This window comes from Motacilla alba, chromosome 1, assembly GCF_015832195.1.
Source record: "Motacilla alba alba isolate MOTALB_02 chromosome 1, Motacilla_alba_V1.0_pri, whole genome shotgun sequence".
In the NCBI taxonomy this organism is placed as follows: Eukaryota; Metazoa; Chordata; class Aves; order Passeriformes; family Motacillidae; genus Motacilla; species Motacilla alba.
Genome location: NC_052016.1, coordinates 28258763 through 28283361, shown reverse-complemented (window position 1 = coordinate 28283361; position 24599 = coordinate 28258763). Strand labels below are relative to the sequence as shown.

Here is a 24599-nt window from a genome sequence, read left to right as displayed (position 1 = left end):
GTGTGTTGGTGACCACGAGACAGCTAAACTTCCTAATTGTTATATTTTGTATTGTTCTCTGTGTTAGTATTCACATTCTCTCTCTTTTTTCTCTCCATTGTGTTCCTATTTTGTCAACAGCCAGCTACAAAAACTGGGGTAAGTCATCAGCTTTGCTGTTTTATTTTTGCCTTGCAGAATTGGTGTTGTGCTCTGTCAGATGTGCCATGAGCCTCAGCATCTCACTTTGTGTGGCTCCCGGGTGAATGGTGAATGACCCCAGGAGCCTCGGCAGGAAAAATCATCCACTTCCCAAACTGAACTCTGTGCGAGCAACAGTTAAAGCTTTTCTCATCTTCAGGAATCCCAAATGTTACAAGCTCCGAGTGCTTTTAAATCAAATGCATTCTAGCGCTTGTCACTGTCTTCAGTAGCCCATCTCCTACACAGTTCCTTATTCCTGGGATGTCCGCACATGCTCCGCAGTACACTAGGTGATTTCTTTCGCATGCAGATGGCACAAGATATAAATCTTCAAAGCCAAACGGTTGAGAGCAGCAGAACGGTTCGAGGCCTTTTAAAGCACTCATAACTGACTGATGGTCTCACTGTTCTGCCATTCACACTGTGTCGCCCCTGGGGGGAAGCTAAATAAATCATTTTCCTACAGAGGCTCAGCTCTGTAAGTGAATGCATGGCTGACCTAGAGCTGACGGCTGAGTCTGTGGCTTGTAGGTTTCTCAATTTCAACCTTGATTTCTAGGGAACTTTGGAGGATCAAATCATTCAAGCAAACCCAGCCCTAGAAGCTTTTGGAAATGCCAAAACCCTGAGAAATGACAATTCCTCACGTTTTGTAAGTCTGCAGCATAATCCACTGACGTCTTATTCAACAGTAGCCAGTTAATAACTCCTATGTCATAATCCCTTCCTAGATTGCATTTTGCCCATTAAAATTACTGGATTTCCAGAGTGGAAAAATAACACAGTTGGATCTAACAAAAGCCTGAAGAGAAATAAAGAAAGATCAAGCTGGAATAATTGTTTAAACAGTTTCAATTGTTTAAAATGAACAGAAGAAAAGCAAAACCCAACTTTAGGAAGCCCTTTGAACAGCAGTTGTAGATCTTCCTCAGAACTGCCTCTGCATTATTTTCCTACCCCTTTTTCCACTAGCCTGTCTTGCCCCCTTCCTATCGTAGCTGTATTTTTTGCCACTAAGTGTCAGAAATACAGTACAGCCTCTGCTCCCTCCCACATCCTCCCCTGTGCCGACCTGCCCTGCAGCAGTACTCCTATCCTTGAGCCATTAGCTTTCCCTTTTTGGCTCAGTAAGCTGTCCCTTCTTGTCCCTCCATGCAGCCATCACCTTGGGGCTATCATCCTCTCCATTAGGTTAGCAGGAGAGCAATCCTCTTGGGAGCTCTGCCTCTGCCACACTTGGTTGACATTGTCTGAGAGGTCCGAAAGGAATGGCATGAGGATGACAGGCCTGAGTTTGGAGCCCATGCTTCCCTAACAAATCCTGTTAAAAATTAATTTGGAAGAGGTGGAGAGGACCAGACGTTGTAAGCGTCTGTAAAGGTACACAGTTGTATAAGGAGTTTGTCAGCTGGAAGGGAAATTATTATTTTTGTGTGTTTGAATATGAGAAACTAAATGAAAAGTACTCATTTTTTTTATGAATTGGGAGAGAGGGATATGTAAATTTAATGGGCAAAACTGTGTAAAATCACAGCACTCCTCTGACATAAGTAGGTGCATGTAAGTTAGGACTGCAAATGAGGAGAAGCCAAAAAAAGGAGCCTGTGTGTCTTAAGCCCAGGCTTAATGCTTTGAGTCCTGCATTACAGTAAACCTGCATCATGCAACTGGAAGCCATGTGCTTTGCCATATCTTAACCTGTCAGATAAGTACACTGTTATCCTTTCTCCACAAGCAGATTACATAGCTCTATGTGCAGATCTAGGCTTGGAAGGCAGTAATATCATTGTTTGATATTTTTCATTGAAAATATGCCTGTGGAAAGCCAAGGAGTTTACATAAATTAATTCTTTGGGCCAAATGATTGCCTTCAAACTGCATTCTTTGTTTCCCTCTGTGTATACTATATGCACTAATTAGAATATTCTTCTGTGTAAATTAGGGTAAATTTATCCGAATCCATTTTGGAACTACAGGCAAGCTGTCATCTGCTGATATTGAGATTTGTAAGCAGCAAACTCTCTCCTTTTAAAAAATACAATTGCTCATCTGAAAGCTGCAAGACCCTTTCTCACTGAATTTTTCTTTGTGCAACTAGATTTATTGGAGAAATCCCGAGTGATTTTTCAGCAACCTGGAGAAAGAGACTATCACATCTTCTACCAGATCCTGTCAGGAAAGAAACCAGAGTTACTAGGTAAGCATTATGTGCATCCACAGCTTTTAAGAGCCTAAAACTGAAGAGACAGTGGATAAGGGGTTAGGAGGCAAACCCATGTGCAGAAAGGCCCTTATGCTTCTACTTGATGAATCTGAACTTCCACTGTCAAATACAATCTTTTAGAGATGTTGTTCCAGTGGCAGCAGCAGAGACCATTTTTCTTATATTACAGATTAATCTAATGGGAATAAGACTCAGGCAGGACTTTTAAAACATAGCACTATAGAGGCAAAAAGTGTCACACTGAATTTGTGTAATCCAAGGTCTCAAAACATCTAGAAAATGCTATGCCTCCAAAGCATTTGTGGTGATAAAATTTTAATTATCCAGATTTTCACATATGAGAAGATTTGCTTATAGGTCCACAAAGAAAAGCTAGTCTCCTCATTCTGCGCCAAGTGACAAAACTGACATTACAGCATGTTGTGTAGCAGGAGAGAATATTCAAAGCTGCCTGCTGCTGATTATGTGGTGATTACCCCTCTCAAGCTTCCCCTGGCTCAGCGTGGTCCCACAGACCCGCTGGAGAAGGGCAGAGAGGGGCCGAGCGGCTTTGAATGAAACCTTCACTAGTTATTTAAGTGAGTGGTTTGCTGACTTCAATTTGTGCTCTGAAGGAACACAATTTGTAAAATATGTTGTAGGGTCACTTCATTACTCTTCCACGCTCCCACTAAGCCATAGCAATCATAATCTCTTTTGAAGTCTTACTATCCTGACAGTGCATGGTCAAATCCCTAATACTCTAAGCTTTATGTGGCCTAATTAATGGCAATTACAGGAAAGATTTCAAGGAAGCTTTGCACTGAGATTCCTGTGAGAATCCCTGTGCTGGGAAAATCCTCTGTCTCTCATAAACTCTCTGTGTGCTCCACAGCAGCACACACCTTTCGGGCCATCAGGAACATGTCTGCAGGCTCTTGAAGAGGCTGAAACCAACAGGGATGTGTGTTTTGTAGACAAGAAATGTCTAAACACAACTGTATATAAACACATCCATACCTAAATATGGATAAGTATCAATATCAATAACTATGGATGAACATATCAGTAGATAAAGTAATTGATATCAGAGTGACTACATAGCAAAGTAAGACAAGCTTATAGAGAATAAGATTTCATATAAACATATATTGATAGCCATTTATTTATGATATATATATTTATTGATAACCACATATTTAGATCTGTAGAGATGTGTGCCTGCATAAAAAAAAAGATTGAAATCTAGATCAAACTCGGTCTGGGGAATGTGCGTGAAACTTTCAGTTGATTTAAGGAAGCAGGACTCTGCCTGAACTTTTAGAGGCAGCTAGCTTTGTAGATAACAACTCTGCATTTTTGGGTTGTGATATGAAGGAATGACAATGGAGAAAGCCATATTCTGTCTTTTATTTATCAAAAGCCAAGTGTCTTCTGCAAAGTGTTCTATCACTCTTCTCTGGGTCTGTTATAAAAAGGAAGAGCCATGCCCATGCTCCCTGTCTTGGATCATACTAAAATCTTTTTCTAGTCTCTATTTAGATGGGATTTTTTACTCCTAAAAACATGTGAGGCAAAAAGTAGGACTATACAGGAAATTATGGACTCAATATGCTGCAATACATGCTCAATAGATGTGTATGCACTGTAGATGCTAATATGCAGTATTTCCATATTCTTTTTATTCACTTTCTCTACATCTTCACACTAACATAGTAGAATAGGAGAGCTGGTTTCTGCCCTGCAGTTATTAAAATAAAACCAACAAAACAGTGCAGTAGTGCAGAAACAAATGCAGGTTACAGTTGATTTTTCCATCTCCATTTCTGAGGATAACCTGAATGGATGGCAGTTTTGACCTTGGCAGTTGTTTTACAGACATGCTCCTGATCTCTACCAACCCATATGACTACCACTTCTGCTCACAAGGAGTGGTTACAGTGGACAACTTGGACGATGGAGAAGAACTGTTGGCAACGGATGTAAGTCTGTATGGATATGACTTTGGGTTTCCTAAATCAGGGGAGGAAGACTACTGGGAGGAGCCTGACTTCTGTCCCTGAAACTGTTGGACTAAAGCAAAAGCAGGGTTGGGTCTTAACTGCATTCAGACTGTGAAGCACAAGGTCTGGTAAACTGTTACACTTTTGAATATGGCCCTGCTCCATGTAATGTCCACCCTTTATAATTATTTGTATATAAAATGTTAGATGAAGACAGCTCTCCCCTGGGTCCCCTACCACTGCTGGGTCTTCAGGGTGTTCCAGTGGCTGCTTTGGGTGATAACACCCCTTGGCAGGATAGTAATATCTGCCATGCAAAGGCGGATCGTGGGGCTGCAGCCACCACTGCTTTTGAGCAGGGAGGTGACAATATGTCTGTGTTTCCTTTTCATAGCAAGCCATGGACATCTTGGGATTTGTGCCTGATGAGAAGGCTGGTTCCTACAAGCTCACAGGTGCCATCATGCACTTTGGGAATATGAAATTCAAGCAAAGACCCCGAGAAGAGCAGGCAGAGGCTGATGGCACTGAAAGTAAGAATAACATCTAATATTGCTCCTCAGCTTCAAAAGTCTGGCATGTACCAGGCACTGTGCTGAGGAAACAGCTGCCTGTTTGCTTTGTTCTTGCACGCTTGTAGCACTCCTGATCAGCCCAGAGTGCTGTACTTGTAACAGGCTTATTCAGCGGTGGATGACCTTACTCAGCAGGAGTTGAACACAGCCAGACTAACAGGATCAAATTCCATGTTTGAGACCATTTGCACAAAATGGTTGTGAAATCCTGCTGCCTTAACTTTCTCTTTCATGATTACAGGTCCTGCTTCTTTATTTTCTCTTACACCTGAAACTGTCTATAACCTGTGTGGAGATATGTTCTTTTCCCTATGCCTGAAGGGCTTCTTAAGTGAGATTCTTGCATCAACTGGGGTATAAAGTAGTCAGATGACCTACCATAAGGGAGAGTACAGGCATACCTAACACAAATTAGGCCTTTATCCAATTTGTCTTTTGAAGTGAATGTACTTAATATGTTTTTTTTTAGCTGGGCATGTTTCCATGTAGATGTTTAAAGCCAATTGAAACCTTGTATCTCCTGACCAGGTGCTGACAAAGCTGCCTACCTGATGGGAATCAACTCCTCTGATTTGATTAAGGGTTTGTTGCACCCTAGAGTGAAAGTCGGCAATGAGTATGTGACCAAAGGTCAAAGTGTTGAACAAGTAAGGAGACACTTTAATGATATTTGGATACGTGTCCTGTAAGCCTAGAGGATTTGCCTGTAACATCTCAGAGCGACAGACAGCTGCTAGAAATATTAACATGAGACTCTAGTACATTTTCTCATTTTATATGCCTAAACTTGGGGAAATACATGGTGAAACTGAGGGAAACTGGGGAAGAGACTGACAAAGGAATACTGTCCAGTGCAACTTTTGATAGAATTGTTTTTGTGATGTGTTAGCAGCACTCCAGGAAACCAGGTGCAGTAAAACCACATGGGGATTGATAGCTAATTCTGGATGAGAATAGTTACCTAGAAGATTTGAGCCATGGATTATTTATTCACTCATCGTTCATTCATTATTCATGTAATTTTTAATCTCTGTGTGACCTCAATCAGCTAAAGGCAACATCCACTTAAAGTTATCTCCTAATTTAAGGGAATAGGAGTCCTTGGGTTGCTATACTGCGGCTGTAGCAATATTGTAGAAGATGGTGCAGCATTTTGGTTACAATAAAAGTTGTTGTCTGAAGACACCCTGTGGTACAGGCTCAGAAAGTAGAAAACCACTACAGAGAGGTGTATCCTCATGATGCAGATGTGCACAGGCTAAAGAAGATACTTTGGACAGACTTTTCCTATTGCCTGCTCATCCCATATCATCCCTCAAAAATTAGAAGCAAATGTCAATCAACAACATGAGCATAAAGCTCCACCCTTCTCTGGCAGTAGCTCTTGACATTGTAGTGGCTTCTGGCCTGTGAGTTTCTGCTACCTTACTTCCACAGAAATATAATGGATTAAAACATATAGAACTTGCCATCCAGCTGTTTCCCAAGATGTACTTCATAAGCACTTTATCATACGTGTTAGTAGACATCCATATATTTAGCAGTGATTTGAAGGAAGTTCAGCAGAGATAATAGAAGAAACGGCATTGTATTAATTATACCTTGGTGATTATACAAAGCATTGGGAAATTTCATTTAAACTGTAAACAGACATTGAAATAGTCTATTGCATCAAAATCTTTGTGTTCCCCAGTGAATTTTATTTCACACTGTGGTGTTCTAAAACATGTGTTTTAGGTTCTGTATGCTGTTGGGGCCTTATCTAAGGCAGTGTATGATCGAATGTTCAAATGGCTGGTGGTCCGTATCAACAAGACCTTGGACACTAAGCTGCCAAGACAGTTCTTCATTGGAGTCCTGGATATTGCTGGATTTGAAATCTTTGATGTGAGTATTAATGTGTGAGGACAGGTTGGAATGACATAAAAGATGCCAAGAGATAGCTCTTGGTTGGATGTTTCTCTTTCTAAATGAACAGAAGGCAGAGTGCTGAAAAAGCCATAAGGCAAACAATGTGTATGATTTTACATGTTTGGTTTTTTTTCTCATGAGTAGATATAAAAACCATGTGGCTGGACATGCCAATAGCTCCTGGGAACAACATCTAATATGCTTTGGGCTGTAAACAGTTTCCTTCTTGCTGTTCTACCAAGTTAACTGCAATGCAAAGGCTTATTTTTTCTCTCTTTCTGCAGTTTAACAGCTTTGAGCAGCTGTGCATCAATTACACTAATGAGAAACTGCAACAGTTTTTCAATCATCACATGTTTGTCCTGGAGCAAGAAGAGTATAAGAAGGAAGGCATTGAGTGGGTATTCATTGACTTTGGCATGGACCTGCAGGCCTGCATTGATCTAATCGAGAAGGTATGTACATGCCAAGGAGTATTCACTGAATTGGTTTGATTCCCGATGCTCCCTTGGATGTGACCTCATGGCTCAGTGAACAGAGTAGGATAAACAGCATGACAAGTTTCTTGCCTTTCTACCTGCAATACAGAATCAAAGGAAAATCAGTATTTGTGGCCACTCAGCTTTACCTTTGGAATTCTGCCTTAAAGAGCCAACAGCAACCAACAAGCTGTAACTGGTAATTTGTATGGCTGTATCATCTTCCCTGGTCTGCACTTTTCTCTTTCTCTGACCCTGCTGTTCCTCCATTTAGTTGTTACCACATATGCTTAACATCAAACTTGTCAGCTTTTTAGGGCAAATGCAATGTTTCAGTCTTGTGCCCTGTACATCTCCTGTGAGGCTCCTCTTTCTCACATTACATGCTGATGTGCAAAGTCCTTTGTGCTCTTTCAACCCTGAAAAGGAAAGAAACCTCTCACCACTTCCACAGCATGGGATATGCCTTTCCTTTTCCCTTTTTTGGGAGTATAATGTGGTCCTGGCAGGGACAGCTGTCCTCTGCTGTATAACCTGTCTTTGTATCTCTTCCTGCCATGTTTTATGGCACAGCATCTAACCCTGCTGATCTGTGAGGAAACATGAAATTTTGCATCTTGCGTTAGCAGGAAATTAGTAACAGCAGAAATAGAAAGTCTGATTATTAAGTGGTCTTCTATTTGATCACTTTCTTGTCCAACGCCAGCATATGTGTGTACATGATCCTAATCCCTCAAAACCAGTCTGCCCATTGCTACAAGGTTTGTTCATCTCTTCCTGAGACATGAATGATAAAACACTAGTTGGTTCAGCTGCTCTGGAAGATAAATCAAACTCTTAGTGGAAGCCATCATAAAGCCTCCTAAGGCAGAAGTGACATACTGAACAGTCAAAGGTGACATACAGAATAGTCAATGGGGTGGTGACTGTTTCAAGAGAATAGTCAAAAACTTCCTCCTCAGGTTAAGAAGAAATTTTGCAGGCTTAACATTCCATCAGATGTAACTTACAGGCTGCATAGCCACTGAAAGCAGGTAACCTAAACGTTTCCCAACGAAAGTGCTCTTAAATCCACAGCCACTGGGAATCCTGTCTATCCTTGAAGAGGAGTGTATGTTCCCAAAAGCTACAGATATGACATTCAAATCCAAACTCTACGACAACCATCTTGGCAAGTCACCCAATTTACAGAAGCCCAGGCCTGATAAGAAAAGGAAATATGAAGCTCACTTTGAACTCCTTCATTATGCTGGTGCAGTAAGTTCCTCTGCTGGCAGGCAGACTTTGTATCAGAGGTCTTCCAGGTGGGGTTTGGCTGTAGCACACTTTGAGGGTGGGAAGCATGAAGAGGGGAAGAAAGGAAAGGTGAGGAGTAAAAACAAATATCTACTCTGCACAAGTGTTGCAGCAGAGTAAAATGCCACCAGACTCCAGGACATCTGCTCCTTAGATGCACAAATAGAATGAAATAAACTGAGGAGGGCTAATAGTACTTTTGCAGGAAGTATGCCTTGTTTTGCCTTTATCACTTTTCCTCCAATCTGAGTAAGACTAGTAATTAAACAGCAGCAGCATCTAACTTTTCACCTCGGTTTCCTGGAAAAATGAACTAATTTCTGCTTTAACTCAAGGGACGGTTAAAAAAAAATTATATCACTTTTTACTCATTTTAGGACCAGTGTGTCAAAATAGCAAAAGGAAGTATGGTTAGCTTTGATGTGGTGGTTCAGTTTGCAGTTTCACTGGTGATGAGGTGAATGAGAACATAATCCAGTACTGTGATACCCGAGCCAAAACTTGTCCAGTTTCGAAGTTCTGTTTTCAGACCAGATGGGCAGAAATAATTTGAGAGTGTCACAGGAATTTTTTAATCAAACTACAATTGATAAGAAGCCTGTATAGCAGAGCAGGAATTTACCTGATGCTGTTAATTTCAAACTATAATTGAGCATTAAGCTAATTTTGTAATTATTAAAAGAAATAATGCTGATCTTGCTACTTATCTGCAGTTGTTAATGCATTCAGCAGAGAAAATTAGAATTTTGATTCCCTTGTGGTACTGATAATGGAACATATTTTTCCACTAAACAGAGCTGTGGCAAAGTCCAGGAGTGTGTTTGTAATCATTAAGATTCTATTAGAAAACCCTAATTATTCCAGTGTAGCATGCTATTTTGAAGTTAAATTATTACTTGTGTGATTTGTACTTCAGCACTTTTTAATAACATTCCTGGGACACCAATGCCCCATGGTATCTTCACAGATAACCACATGGAGTCTGTGAGATGTAGGGACCAGATAGTTTGGAAGGGGTCTGTGGGATTCACATGCTAATTATTAGTAAGAGAGGGAATTAGGAAGCAAAGAACTGGAGGGGAAGTGATGAAAACCAGGGCAGCTGGTACTGCTTTGAGCACAGCTCTTCACAAAAATCATTGGCTTCAAGCCGAACTGCAAAGAACTGCTGGCTGCTCTGAAGGGGAACATTGGCAATCTCTGGTTTCTTTTCAATGCCTTGCTGTAGGTTCCCTACAACATCATTGGGTGGCTTGAGAAGAACAAGGACCCACTTAATGAAACCGTAGTAGGCATTTTCCAGAAATCGTCCAACAAGCTCCTGGCAAGCTTGTTTGAGAGCTACATTGGTGCTGACAGTGGTAAGCAGAACCAGCTCACATTTGGCTTCCTTTGGGTTTTGGGATGTGCGCTTGGGAATGAATTTCAGAAACTAAGCAATTCTCTCAACTGCAATTGCCTCAATGCTAGATGGGGCAGTGACTAATTATTTAGATGTGCACAGCAGCTGAAGGAATTTGCCAGGTATAGGAAGGAGACCTTTAACTCAGCTAGGTTGAATGCATAGTACCACTGAGCAACTGTGGCAAGGAAAGCTGTGTTGTGAATAATCCAGTGGGAATCTGAGTATGCAAGTGTTCAGATATGCAGCAAAGTATTGCACAAAAGATTGTGTACATAAATGCCAACAAAAAAGAACATCTCTTGCTTTGCATGCTGTAGTACTCCTTGCTAGCCCCCCTGAAAAAATAAGAAATACCAAGTTTAAGAGGGAGTTTTGGAGTATTTTATTGGATTAGTGGCAAGTACACACTGAAGGTACCAGAACACCATCCTACCTTGGCCATAGTAGAAGGCTTTGCCAATATGTCTTCCTTTTTGCTTGCTGCTGTTTTTCTTTTATTTGACAATGTTCATTGTACTAATGTACAATGTAATAATGTATATCTGAGAACATATTTCATCTCCATCCTTTACACAGAACTGTTATTTGTGAGAAGACAAGTAGCAAACATTCAGAAATTGATCTTAAGTAAATAACTGGTATTCATTACAAAGATGTAGCTCTTATACCCTGAAGTTGCAATCATTTACCGCCTGTTTATCAGAAACCTCATTTCAAGAGATGCTCTTGTCATTTATCACATGACACTTTCCTAGGCAGCAAGCAGGCTGAAGACTTTGTAATGGGAATAAGATGAAGCTGAATGTTAATAACAAACATCCTGCCTAGGATGTTTGCTTGCAAGTTACTAACTGCCTATTTGCCTGTGGATAATCTGGTCTGTCTGAATACTACCTTGCTTTTCTTTGAGAAAGGAACAGCCTGTCCAGATCAGCCTTTTCCACTCTCAGCAGGATCACCTTCTGAAGGGGAAAAGGCTGTGGATAATTGCATCAAGCGCATTTCACTCTTCACTTTTCCTTTTATGTTGGACATAAAAGACATTGTTGGACAATGACAGATCTCCTGGGAATGTTCTAATGACCCACTGCTTAAGAAAGCTGCAGCAGCTGCTGTACATTTTTGGGTCCTGTCATGAACCTGTGAAACTTTGTAAAGGGCTTGTCAGAAACTAGCATTCCTTAGGAGGATCTGATGATTTTGACTCCACAGCGGATGCAAAGTTACTATATCTAAAATGATAAATATTTATTTACCTCTATTCTAGACAAATCTTACTTGCACAAGTTCAGTGTCTGCATAGCAGGTTTCTATACAATACAATGCGCAGTACAAATTTTCTGTAAGCATAATTTTTCTTTAAGTTTTTCTTTTTCTACATCATCTCACCCTATGGAGCTTTTAATGAACTACAAATTACTTTTGTTAAAAGGTTTTTTCCTGCCATATTCATATTTATGGGCTTTTCTGCATAAGAAATGATACAGCATAGATCTGAAATGCAAATGCAATCCAGAAAGTTTACAGTGGTCTTTGACAAAATTCCTAACTATGGACAGAGAGATGCAAATATGTGATGTATCACACATGATGTTCAGAATGTCTTGTATAAAATTTGAGCAATCAGAGCCTTTTAGACAAATAGAGCAGCACTATTAAAATGGTCTGTTTTCCACACTCTGCCTGCACCTCTTACTGAGATATGGATTGGTTTATGCTTATTTTTTCCTCCTTAGGTGACCAGGGTGGAGAAAAGAAACGCAAGAAAGGTGCTTCGTTCCAAACAGTGTCCTCACTGCACAAGGTTTGCTACCTCTCCACACCTGGTGGTTTGAGTGAAGACAATGCGTTAAAGAAGAATGTTGAGGGCTGTAATGGATAGGAAAAAATTGAAATTCAAGATTGAAATTCAACTTGTGGACAGGGTTTTTGACCTTGGCTAAGGAAATACACTGCTATTAAAACTGCATGCCATGGGCTGCTCCATTTCATCATCTTGGAGCAATCAGGACATTGTTCTTTTTACTGTGTTTGAGAAAGTTTCACAAAATGGAGCCAACAACCTATTTCACTTATTTTGTTGCTTACACATTCATGCTTGTCTCTGGAATGGGAATTGATTACAAGTAATTTGCTAGTCCCTATCTGATTACTGCTTGTAATTGGATCCTAGGGTTAGAGCAGACATGGAAAACAAAAGTTGTTGAATGAAGTGTCATAAAGCCTTTTGTTTGCTCAGTTATTCCCTTCTTCTGGGACTGGTATGGGCTCCTGGTGCAATCTGTCATTAGGATCATGGCTGAGGAGAAAATGGGACTATTTACCTTTTTACCATCACTACCATTTCTATGGGTAACATTGAGGAAGTGGTAATGCACATAAACCTCAGTTGGGAAGGATGTAGTTACCCACTAATCATGCCATTTTATCTCATTTGGAGATACTCCCCATGAAGGGAAATCACAGGAAACAGAGATCTGTATCTTACCAGCTGAAGCGGTATAAAGGCAGCTGAAGGGGCGCTCAGACAATAATTAATAAGCCACAGATAGAAGCCCACTTTCCAGCACACAAGCAACTGTTAGTACCCAGCTCATATTGTTTGTTGTCCGGACTGGTGTATGAGGAATCTGCAGTTTGCACATTTGTGCTGATGGCATTGCATTTCACCTCCCATGGTCTCCATTTTCTACTTACTGAACAAAACACTTTCCCTAGAGCCTGGTGATCACTGAATGGTTGGCTTCTTCTGAGTTAGCTTGCTGTCTGCCTGGTCTGATTAAGACCAATAAAAGGAAAATGTTTGGCCAGAAGACAAAAACCCAGCCTTTATGAGGAACAGGTGGAAAATGTGAGCTCTTCCCACTGAGTGGGGAAGTGACTAGGCAAAGATGCAGTTGGCTTTACCAAAATGCTCCACCAGTTTATGCTGAGTCTTGCTTGCTGTTCATCTGGAGTTTTGAATTTCTGAGGTTGTAAGTAAAACACATATCTTCTTTGCTAAAACTGATGTGGAATCCTATAATAATGTTAAATCATTCTTTGGTTTATTTGAACACATTTCTCTCTAATAATTTTGGTAAGCTTTAAATTTTGTTGGGCAATTTTTAGAAAAATTAGCTTCTTAAATTAACAACCAGAAAACCAAAGAAATAGTGATTGGAATTCCACTAAACCACTAAAGCTAATCATGTTTTTAATGTGTCTGTTCTAGGAAAATTTAAACAAGCTGATGACTAACCTAAAATCTACAGCCCCTCACTTTGTACGATGCATTATCCCAAATGAATCAAAAACTCCAGGTATGAAAAAGACAATAGTCTTAAAATGTTAGAATATTTCACTCTGTCATTTTGTTACTTACTTCTGAGTCACCAGATTGTACTTAAATATTGTCTGTGCTTTTTACCTTATCCAATCATGTTGCTCTCTCAGGAGATGACACCTCACATTTTCCAATTTCCATGGGGAAATGAAGATGAAGACCTGTGGAGAAACTCCTTTTAATTTAGCCTTGTTTTCCCCCTGCAGGCGAAATGGATGCATTCCTTGTTTTGCATCAGCTCCGCTGTAATGGTGTCCTGGAAGGCATCCGCATTTGCCGGAAGGGTTTCCCAAACAGGGTGCTTTATGCTGACTTCAAACAAAGGTAATGCAGAGCTATGATTGTCTCCTGTTCCATTCAAGTTTACCTTCCATTCAGTTTACCTGATGTGGATTGCAGAATTCTGCTCTTCCTTGTGTCTGTGTAGATACAAAGCAGGAGATTACCCTGGATGTTTTGGTTTGGGTTTTTTAAATTTTTGGGGGAAGAGGGTAAAAAAACCTAAAGCATAATCTAAGCCGATTTTCCACATTTTTCATTTGTTATTAACAGGTACCGCATCCTGAATCCAGGAGCAATCCCAGAGGATAAGTTTGTGGATAGCAGAAAAGCTGCTGAAAAACTGATGGCATCTTTAGATGTTGACCATACCCAATATCGATTTGGGCACACCAAGGTAACTGGAAAAGACTGTCATCGCTTATGTAAAGAGAAAAGTGATAGATCTGACATTTAATTTGCAGAATAGGACACTGCAACTTTTAGTGGTGGTGTTTAATGGACATTTAATAATAGAAGAAACCAGCAAAATATCAGCAAAATAGATGCAAAGTGATAGTAGGTTCTAAGCTGTGCTAGAGGAAATACAACTCTCTGGCTCCCACAGAGATTTTATAAGAGCAACTCTACAAGCAGACACAGCACCAGCTGATGCTCCATGCCCCCCAGTTAAACACTGGCTTATTTAGTATAATATAGGTACATTCAAACATAGATGGACCACAAGATCAGCTGCATCTTTTGAAATGAGGCCATGTGGAATTCTCACATGATCCCATTAGCAGGGATTTCTGGGAGTCAAGAGCTGTGGTTCAGCTGACCTACAAAGGTATTATGGTGATAAAGTAGTTCGGCCAATTCAAAACTGGGGAGAAAAAACCCAGTTTTAAAACAACTCTGGAACTGTACAGTGAAGTCCCTTACACAAGTAGTATTTGGCCCTCTATACTCACCTAGGTTATAATGTGTCAATAAGAATAGAGGGTGAATCATTTCAGCAAGGTAGCTGAAATGTAGCTCTGATATAAATCCTTCTTTGTGGTGAACTGACATCTGTGCATGCACCAGGTGTTCTTCAAGGCTGGTCTCTTGGGCCATCTGGAAGAAATGAGGGATGAGAGACTTGCGAAAATCTTAACAATGATCCAGGCAAGAGCACGTGGCAGATTGATGCGGATTGAGTTTCAGAAGATAGTGGAGCGAAGGTATGAAGGCACCCTCTTAAATCTTAGCAGATAATAGAAATTACCATTTAATTATAAGTTGAATAGAGCGTTAATTACAGTCCCTAAGGCTATAGATAACCGTAAATTAAAACCTTTAAGTGTATGTGTGATAAAAATAATAGCAACTGTATATTAATTGCCTGCAGCTTTGGTGAAAATGAGATTTGGAAATTTTTTGTGCCTCTGAAAATAAAGAGATCTGGAGAAAGTTTCTTGTATCTCTCGGAAATTAGTAAACATTCCTAATATTGCTCAGAAAAAAACTATGAAACTGACTGAGAATGAAAACAAAACCCCTCACTTTTTCAATTCAGGCTACGATTTAGGGAGCTTGTTTGTTTTCTCTTAAACCAGGGATGCCCTTCTTGTAATTCAGTGGAACATCCGTGCTTTTATGGCTGTCAAGAACTGGCCTTGGATGAAGCTTTTCTTTAAGATCAAGCCTCTCCTGAAGACTGCAGAAACTGAAAAGGAGATGGCCAATATGAAGGAAGAATTCTTGAAACTGAAGGAGGCCCTGGAAAAATCTGAAGCCCGGAGAAAGGAACTTGAGGAAAAGCAAGTCTCTTTAGTTCAGGAAAAAAATGATTTGCTTCTCCAGCTCCAAGCTGTGAGTAGACATATAGATTTATATACTCATTAGACGTTCTTTGAAACTCAAAGGTTTACAGACTAGAGTGTTAGTGGAATTTAATAAAAATAAGTTGTTGATATTGTCCAAGCCTTTCCAAAATTCAGAGTGGATAGAAGTTCTTCTGTTTTAGCATATAACCAGGTGGGCTGACAATGCAAATCTTAACAAATTCTCTTCAAGGCACTGTCCACGGCAGTAACTCATGCTCACCACTATCTAGTCATGCTCACCACTATCTCATCCTGCTCCGTTAATTACTTGTCTTCTGAAATCAAGAGTAGAAAATTTTCCTTGCACTACTTTGTTGCTTTGTATCAGGCTCCCTGACCAGTTACAGGCTAGGGGACAAGTGAGGGAGAAAAAAGGTCAGTCATTGCTGTCCCCTTCTTTGTGCCACACCAGGAGCAAGACACTTTGGCAGATGCTGAGGAACGTTGTGACTTGTTGATTAAATCCAAGATTCAGCTGGAAGCCAAAGTCAAAGAACTGACAGAGAGGGTTGAGGATGAGGAAGAGATGAATTCTGAGCTGACTTCTAAGAAGAGAAAACTGGAAGATGAATGCTCTGAGCTCAAGAAGGATATTGATGATCTCGAAATAACACTTGCAAAAGTAGAGAAAGAGAAACATGCTACTGAAAACAAGGTACGTTCAGACCTTCACCATGTATTCAAAAGAGGCTGGGTATGGATTACCTTTGCGAGAAGTGCTACGGGTCTTTTGATCGTTTTGCACTGTTTGTTACACAGGCCACACTGAAGGATCAGTAAATACAGTTATTTGACTTTATGAGGTGAAAACTGTTACCTCTGAGCCAAAGCTTCCTTTTTTTTATTGAAGTGAGTCTTACTGCACTTCAGCTAAAGAATTATACCTATTTGTGGCATTTTTAAGCAAACAATCTTCTCCTGTAACTATGAACTCCTCCAGATGTTGTCCTTAAAGCCTGTTAATGTAAAAAGCTCATCTCCTACTCCTCCCAGAGAGATTCAGAAGCTGGAGTCCCTCAACAGGAGTGACTCTGAAAAGAATTTAGTATGTTTGAAATAATGTACCCCTACACCAAAAACTGGCAGACATTAACTCCCTTGATGGCATATTAACTCAAAAAGCCATGAGGTGCTGGGAGGGGAGAGATCCCTTTCTTTCTCTTGTTTTCCTGCTTACAAGTTCAGACCAGATAGTCATTTGAGACTATTCAGACCAGATGGACATTTAATCCCTTCCTTCAAATTCTTATAAACACATCTTCCTTTCTCACCCAGGTCAAAAATCTGACAGAAGAAATGGCAACACTTGATGAGAATATCAGCAAACTTACCAAGGAGAAAAAGTCCTTGCAGGAATCTCATCAGCAAGTTCTAGATGACCTACAAGCAGAAGAGGACAAGGTCAACACACTGAGCAAAGCTAAAGTTAAACTGGAACAGCAAGTGGATGATGTAAGCTGGCTCTTCCTTTATGTTTCACGAGGCTTGTTTGACCACCACTTACAGTGGACCTTTCATGAGTCTAAAAGGTTGCAAAATTTTGAAATATATTCCTCTCCTTTTAGAAATGTACTCTTTGCACTGTCTGTAAAAGGTACAACTACAAAACACCACAAAAAGGAACACCACAAAAATTGATCTGTGTTCAGCCTTTCAAAGGATTGCAATAACAAGGGAAAATCCTCCCAACTTGCACTTGCAGTGTAACTGGCATGAAGTCAAACAGAACTTTGCCTCTAACAAAACTGTAATGCTTGCACAAATGTAAAGCATGGAATTACCCTTTTGTTCTATTTCTTTAGCCCCATATGTCCACTGGCTGCTAGAAAACAATACCTGTAAACTAGGATGCTTGTGCTTAAGTGCTTCTGCTTCACAGCTCTCTAGAACTCAGCACTATCTCACTAGAACTGGGCACAGCCTATATCTGACTGTTGTAAACCATCTGTGTTCAATATATTTATTAAGTGACTTTGCTCCTAAAGCTCGAGGGATCACTGGAACAAGAGAAGAAAGTGAGGATGGATCTAGAAAGGGCAAAACGCAAACTGGAAGGGGATTTGAAGCTGACCCAAGAGAGTGTCATGGACTTGGAAAATGATAAACTGCAGATGGAAGAAAAGCTGAAAAAGTAAGAAGTTGATTATGTTGTACCAAATAAAGCAGCACAATTACAAAGTAATTTAAGAGCCTTCAGGTGTGTCATCCTGCTCTGATGGTGGCTGAAAGATAATTCCATTATGAAAATGTGTAGCCAAGGAGGGAGGCAAAATAACTCTTGTGTACATGACACCTGAAACATTAGAATTCATTAAACTTTCCTACACTAAAAAAAGCTACCCAGAAACTTATTAATGTTTTTCATTGCTTAGAGGAGAAAGCTGAAGGAATTCTATAAAGTTGTTCATCCTAACCAACTGTGGTAGTTTTGTCAGGAGACCTGACTGTTAAATATGTTTTTCCATTGAGTCTGAAAATAGTGTTCTTTGTATGACACAAAGAACCAGAAATATAATTGCACAAATGCATGCAGAGGCTGGGCTTGGAAACTGCTGCTCAGAGGAAAATGTGTTTTCATGCAAATTGCAATACATGAAAATTGTTTTTATTTTTAGATACGTTAGAAGTTTTATTGAATAACTCTTTCAAAATTTAAAAATCCTAACTTCAAGCTTCAAGACAAATTCTCACAGTAGGATTTTCCCTTCTGTGCCAGGAAAGAATTTGAAATGAGCCAGCTGAACTCCAAGATAGAAGATGAACAAGCTATAGTGATGCAGCTGCAGAAGAAGATCAAGGAGCTTCAGGTCAGCTTGCTTTTTTATTGTATATCTTAGGATGAATTTCTCTTTGTGCCTCACTGAAAGACCTTGCAGAAACTTTTCACAGCTAGTTGCAGCTCCACTTTGAGACACAAAGTGGTACATCTCCATAGCCTCCCAGACAGACCCCCTTTTTTCCTCAGGATGGTTGCTTTATAATGTTTCCTCCCAGTAGCAGGACACATGAGCACAGAATGGTAGGGGTTTCAGGCAAGGCAGAAAGGCTCTGGTGTTTTGTTTTAAGCAAGTAATATTGTTCCAAACCATGGAGGTGAGGGTAGTTACTGGAGAGGAGTTCAGCAGTGATAAGCATGGATTTGAAATTTAGAGAAAAGGTTAAAACACACAGGAAATTTTCTACAGAAATTAAAAGGCCAAGGAAATTCAGCACAGCCCAAACACAATGTCTGGACCAAAAAACAACAGCTCCACCTTTTTTGTTAATAAAGAATATTTGTATAACTTGGATGTAAAGTGCAGATTGGTGAAAATAATCTTATAATAAAAAAGACTGCTTCCAATAAATATTCATTATCCAGGCAGTTCTACACACTGCTGTATTGAAACCCTATCTTAACACTCCTAGAGAGAAATTACTCCAGTCATGGAAGTCTTAAAGGGAGAATTTGTTGCTCCTACTAGCATATGACTCCTCACATGTATTTCAGCTGATTGTCAAACCTGTGAACATAAAAACAATGCAGTGGAACTATATGTCTTGAATTAGAACTTGCAGCACAATCTACTGCAAGTAAGATGTGACTCACTATCATTACTGTAGCTCAGGATCTGATTTACTGGCACAAATGGGCAAGTCCATTAACTGCCGAGCTTCTGCAGTGAGGTAAAATGTGGGCTGGCAGAGGGTTTAACAGTTTTTAAGGTGCCTCATGGTCTTCTGATGGGAATAGCACTGACCCCAAGGTGTTCATGTTTCTCTGGCAGGCTCGTATAGAAGAACTAGAAGAGGAGCTGGAAGCAGAAAGAGCTGCTCGAGCCAAGGTGGAAAAGCAGAGATCAGATTTGGCCCGAGAGCTGGAGGAACTGAGTGAGCGGCTTGAGGAGGCTGGGGGAGCCACAGCTGCCCAGCTGGAGATGAACAAGAAGCGTGAGGCAGAGTTCCTGAAGCTGCGGCGGGACCTGGAGGAGGCCACGCTGCACTATGAGGCCACAGCCGCCACACTGAGAAAGAAGCACGCAGACAGTGTGGCTGAGATGGGGGAGCAGCTGGACAACCTGCAGAGGGTCAAGCAGAAACTGGAGAAGGAGAAGAGCGAGTTGAAGATGGAAGTGGATGATCTGTCATCCAACATGGAGCAGATGGTCAAGGGAAAAGTAAGGGTCCTGAGGCTTCCCAAAGCCCCCAAAGTCATGGGTAGCTAAGGCTGGTCAGAAGGTTTCCCAGGACACCTGCTATGGCTGAAGTTCTTTAGAAGGTGGTGTCTTGCATCATGTCTCCCTTACCCAGCTGGTGGTACAACCCTTCTTCCCTAGAGATGGGACAGTAATTAAGATGGCCTGTCTGAAACACACAGTGCATACTTTGTCCCAGGCATATTGTTTATCCATGCATCTCAGGGCACAAAAACATGCTAAATTAGGCTCCTCCAGGCTGGTGTCAACTTGGAGTGATGCCATCCAAGTCAGGATATCTCTCACCCTAAGCAGAGTCCTTTCAGATCCTGCCCTTGGTTCACATTTTTGATCCATGTTAGCATGGAGTGCAAAGCAAAGGCTTGCATGATCTCACAATGCATTTTCACTTCCTACAGCAGAATTGCAGATTTTGTTTCCTGAGTAGATAATCTCAGTAGCTTTCAGAGCACTCGAAATAGATTTCTTTCAGTGCAAGTGAGGAAAAGAAATGTCAGTATTTTCAGAGTTGGAAAACTGTCATCAAACCCAATTTATGATAAATGGCAATTAAAGCAGAATCAGTAGAGCAATTTTCATTGGAGGTGATTTTCCCATCAAGCAATTATGAAGTGGCTATGCCTGAACTTCAGAGGCACGTGACTGCTGCTGAAGTTCTTGCAGAGCCTTTTTCCACTGTTGCTTACATCCAGAACACAGTTCAGGGAAAACAAATGGGGAAGGTGATCTGATGGGGAGTCCCATGTCCTGGGGTCATAGACATGGGTCTGCTCCTCCCTGCTTTACTGCTGTGATATTTGTGTCTTTGCTATCTGCCATTCCTCTGAAAGACAAACAGAAAAATGACACAGAAAAAATGATACATTTTGAAGGCTAGAGCTTCCAAATGGTTGCCTGGAGGCTACAACTTTCTTTGTCTTTTCTCCTGATTCCCATTAGGCCAATGCAGAGAAGCTTTGTCGCACTTATGAAGACCATCTGAACGAGACAAAAACAAAACTGGAGGAAATGACTCGCCTCATGAATGACCTCACTACTCAGAAGACTAAACTCCAGAGTGAGAATGGTATGTGCATGTTCTGCCCAGATAGAGTGTTTCCCAGGAATTTATCAGGGCACCTCTGCACTGCATCAGTGAGATGTGTTCTGCAATGGCATCTGCTCTGAAGGTGGCAAGGCTGGGATTTCCGAGTGGAGCATTAGCTTTGTGTCTTTTGACATTTCTATCCTCAGTATTCTTATAACTTTGGTGGGGACACCTTGCCTTGGACTGGCTTTTAAACCAAACCTATACCCACGTTTATCAGCATACAGTGATACCATCTCATGAGCCAAAATGGATGTGCCAGCTTGGAACCCAGGATGTGCCAGGCTGCCTAGGTACCTATTGTTTCAGGAACAAGGATATGTGCATCTAGAAATACTGGAGGGAAAAAGGAGTTGGGCCTGTGTGAATCCCATCTCAGCCTGACCTTGAGAATTGCACCCTAGAAGATGTTCACATATCTTCTAAATACCACATATCCTCTAACTTTTTGCTACCTTTCTGGCCAGAGCAGTATTATTTAATTTCTGCATTCTCATCAGATACCACTGTTCTGAAAAAGACATTTTTCATTTACTGTTAGTTGTAACTTCTGTGTCTCCTGTAAGATTGTGGTTTTCACCCTGCAGTGACACACTTCCTGTACCCAATGAAGTTTTCCTTATATATTCATCTGTCCTGTATACTGCTCTTTGTGAGGGTCTCAGGGTGCTTTGCAGCCCTCTGAAAAGAAGTCTGTGGAAAAGCAATATAAAACACTGGAAAAAAGTAAAACCAGCTTCAACCGCCCATGAAAGTAAGCATCAGTCTAGTCTGATCTACAAACTGAAGTAAAATTAATTAATCAAGCTATTGACAGTACAAAAAACCCCAACTGACCAAACAAGAAAACTCAAGTCATTAAATCCACCCAAAAAAAAGGGGGGAAAAAAGAAGAAAATCTGAGAAAAACTATCCTGGTGAAGTATCGGATGATTACAACTTTGGAAGAAGCTTCACAACAGGTCAATCACAATCATTGTGAGTTCTTTTCCTCAGCAGAATTGGACAGGTGGAATTACGATTTTTGACTGCAACTTTGTCATTTCATCATCTTGGTCTTTTTGTTTGTTTGTTTGTTTGTTTGTTTATTTGTCAAATCTTGTGACAGGTGAGTTTACTAGACAACTTGAAGAGAAGGAGTCACTGATAAGTCAGCTGTCCCGGGGAAAAACATCCTTTACGCAACAGATTGAAGAACTTAAGAGACAGCTAGAAGAGGAAACCAAGGTAATACTTGATCTGTGTCCCATTCCTTGAAATGGAATGGCAAAAAGTGTTCATATTCATGTAGCCTAGATAAAAGCTGAAATGAGGCATAGGCGTGACAATGATTCCTACTAATTGTACTGATCTAAGTTCCTGTCCCTGACTGAGGCAAGTCACAAGAGAAGAGTTTGGAAAAATCATTGGCATACATAAATGCTAAATAAAACTTACCCAGCAGGACAGCCAAAATCTCAGATCTTACATCTTAAAAGTTTGGGTTGTTTCTCCAAAGTTGTTAAATTATCCTCAGTCTTGATAGCTTCCTCCTCATGTCACCAGTTAGGGATGACTTCAAACAATTTTCATCTCACTTGATCTGGACTGTCAAAGAGAGAATCGAAAAGGAAAAAAGAAGCTTAAGCTTCCATTTGAATTTCTAGGGGCTGTTTGTTTTGGTTTTGCTGTAGGTAACCTTGCAATGTTGTGGCCTTTCTATCCCTGCAGTCCAAAAATGCCCTGGCTCATGCCCTGCAAGCAGCCAGGCATGACTGTGATCTCTTGCGGGAGCAGTATGAGGAGGAGCAGGAAGCCAAGGCAGAGCTGCAGCGGGCTCTCTCCAAGGGAAATGCAGAAGTGGCACAGTGGAGAACAAAGTATGAGACTGATGCCATTCAGAGAACTGAGGAGCTGGAAGATGCCAAGTGAGTTACGTGGGCTTCAGCATGCCCTTGACTGGCAGAACTGTGCTCACCGGGTCTTATTGTGTGCTAAGGAAATAGGGTTGGAAAATTTCCTGGTTAGAAAGTCCCTCTGACTCAATGCTGTAATTTGCGGCTGTCCTTTTGTTCTTCTTATTGCTTGGACAGGTCAATGTTTCTGCGGAGTGCTTGTCTCTGGAGCAGTGGCTGTGGATACAGGGGTTTATTTGAGAGCCAACAAAATTAGATAGTCCTACTTAGTTACGTCACACTCTCTTACTTTGCCCCAGCCCAGTACTATGTTTCCTTGGTCTTGACTTCCCTTTCCCACTGGGAGATGGCGGCTGCCCTGGGAAAGTAGGGCAGAAAGTCATGTTGGTTCACACTGTACAGCTGCTCCCAGTTACCAGACTCAGGTTGCTGGGCAAGGTCTCTGAACATCTCCAACTTCTACCTCTGCACATCTCTGATCTGCAGGATCTTACCACACTTTCAGCATATTTTCTTAACATAGTATCTCCATGATCCTCTTTCTAGGCCATCCTTTCTTTCCAGCACCTCTTCTTGCCTGTTTTCCCAGTCTAAATAGTCTACAAACAAAAGCCCAGGGCATGACCAGCCTCCTAACTGGTGATTGTCTCATATTTCTTAATTGGAGGAAAATGACACTGTCATTTAGAGCAGGTCTTATAAAAAATTTACAACCAGCCCATACTGGTTACAGCTAGTAAGTAGCTAGCTGGTGCCTGAGAGTTCAGAAGTTCAATTTCAAATATTCACAGACACACAACAAAATGTTTTGCCACATACCAGCATTCATAATTTAAGCCATTTTTTTCCATCACAGCCCCTTCTCTCTAGAGGTTAAACTTCCCTCTCTGTCCCTCTTCCTCTCACCCCATCCTCATCCTCACCCCCTCCCTGTTTTCCTTTTCAGAACTGATTTACTGAGTTACTGCTTTGGTGTCAGTTTTTCTGGATAACACGGCCGCAGTGACACTGTGTCATTTCACTGTGTCTTTCCACCTGGTAGGAAGAAGCTCGCTGCTCGCCTGCAAGAAGCTGAGGAAGCAATTGAGGCAGCCAATGCCAAGTGCTCCTCTCTGGAAAAGACAAAGCACAGGCTGCAGAATGAGCTGGAAGACATGATGATAGACCTGGAGAAGGCCAACTCAGCAGCTGCCTCGCTGGACAAGAAGCAGCGTGGTTTTGACAAGATCATCAGTGACTGGAAGCAGAAGTACGAGGAGTCACAGGCAGAGCTGGAGGCTTCCCAGAAGGAGGCCCGTGGCCTCAGCACTGAGCTCTTCAAGCTGAAGAATGCCTATGAGGAGACACTGGACCACCTGGAGACTTTGAAAAGGGAAAACAAGAACCTCCAAGGTAGGCTTCATTCAGGTCCTGCAGCCAGTGCAAGAACCACATCAGCAGATGGCTGGAGGGATGCATGTGCCCTGCAGCAGTTGTGGGGAAAGATGTTTATCTCATTCTGAGATGAGCTTTCCAATGTCATTTGAGAAACTGATGCTGACAGTGAATGTTTTGCACATGAAGACTGGTATGGCCAGAGCAGAGAAGGCTTCCCTTTGCCCCCCTGTCAATGAAACTCACTGACAGAGGGGGCAGTCTCAAGGGAGGAACAAGAAAGATGACAGAGATGCAGTGGGTGAAGCCTAAACAGCAGAGCATGGTGTTCCTAACCTACAGATCACAGATAAAGATGAAATCGCTATAGCCACTTCAAAAAGCATTCACAAGAAAAGCTGTGCCTTCAAGTTGTTCAGGTAAAAAATCTTGCTGTAAGTGAAAGTAAGGCAGGGCTCTTGTACAGAGGACCCCTTGAGGTAGCAGTTTGAGGCATAGGTCCTCTATTCACACTCCATAAATTGCAGGATGGTCCAAA

The 24599-nt window shown here is 41.2% G+C and overlaps 1 protein-coding gene across 1 annotated transcript in view; it reads left to right on the top strand.

The window, feature by feature from the left end:
* The window catches only part of MYH15 (myosin heavy chain 15), a 45599-nt gene that overhangs the window by 10231 nt on the left and 10769 nt on the right, over window positions 1–24599 (top strand). The window contains exons 8-33 of the mRNA XM_038159373.1: window positions 121–138; window positions 743–835; window positions 2126–2189; window positions 2282–2380; window positions 4265–4368; window positions 4784–4922; window positions 5493–5611; window positions 6702–6851; window positions 7160–7330; window positions 8432–8611; window positions 9879–10011; window positions 11792–11859; window positions 13270–13357; window positions 13587–13704; window positions 13933–14056; window positions 14728–14864; window positions 15240–15495; window positions 15922–16164; window positions 16785–16961; window positions 17495–17640; window positions 18226–18316; window positions 19277–19666; window positions 20645–20771; window positions 21901–22019; window positions 22503–22699; window positions 23730–24079. Of these exons, the coding sequence (XP_038015301.1) occupies window positions 121–138; window positions 743–835; window positions 2126–2189; window positions 2282–2380; window positions 4265–4368; window positions 4784–4922; window positions 5493–5611; window positions 6702–6851; window positions 7160–7330; window positions 8432–8611; window positions 9879–10011; window positions 11792–11859; window positions 13270–13357; window positions 13587–13704; window positions 13933–14056; window positions 14728–14864; window positions 15240–15495; window positions 15922–16164; window positions 16785–16961; window positions 17495–17640; window positions 18226–18316; window positions 19277–19666; window positions 20645–20771; window positions 21901–22019; window positions 22503–22699; window positions 23730–24079 (3901 nt within the window). The remainder of the gene's footprint in view (window positions 1–120; window positions 139–742; window positions 836–2125; window positions 2190–2281; window positions 2381–4264; window positions 4369–4783; window positions 4923–5492; window positions 5612–6701; window positions 6852–7159; window positions 7331–8431; window positions 8612–9878; window positions 10012–11791; window positions 11860–13269; window positions 13358–13586; window positions 13705–13932; window positions 14057–14727; window positions 14865–15239; window positions 15496–15921; window positions 16165–16784; window positions 16962–17494; window positions 17641–18225; window positions 18317–19276; window positions 19667–20644; window positions 20772–21900; window positions 22020–22502; window positions 22700–23729; window positions 24080–24599) is intronic.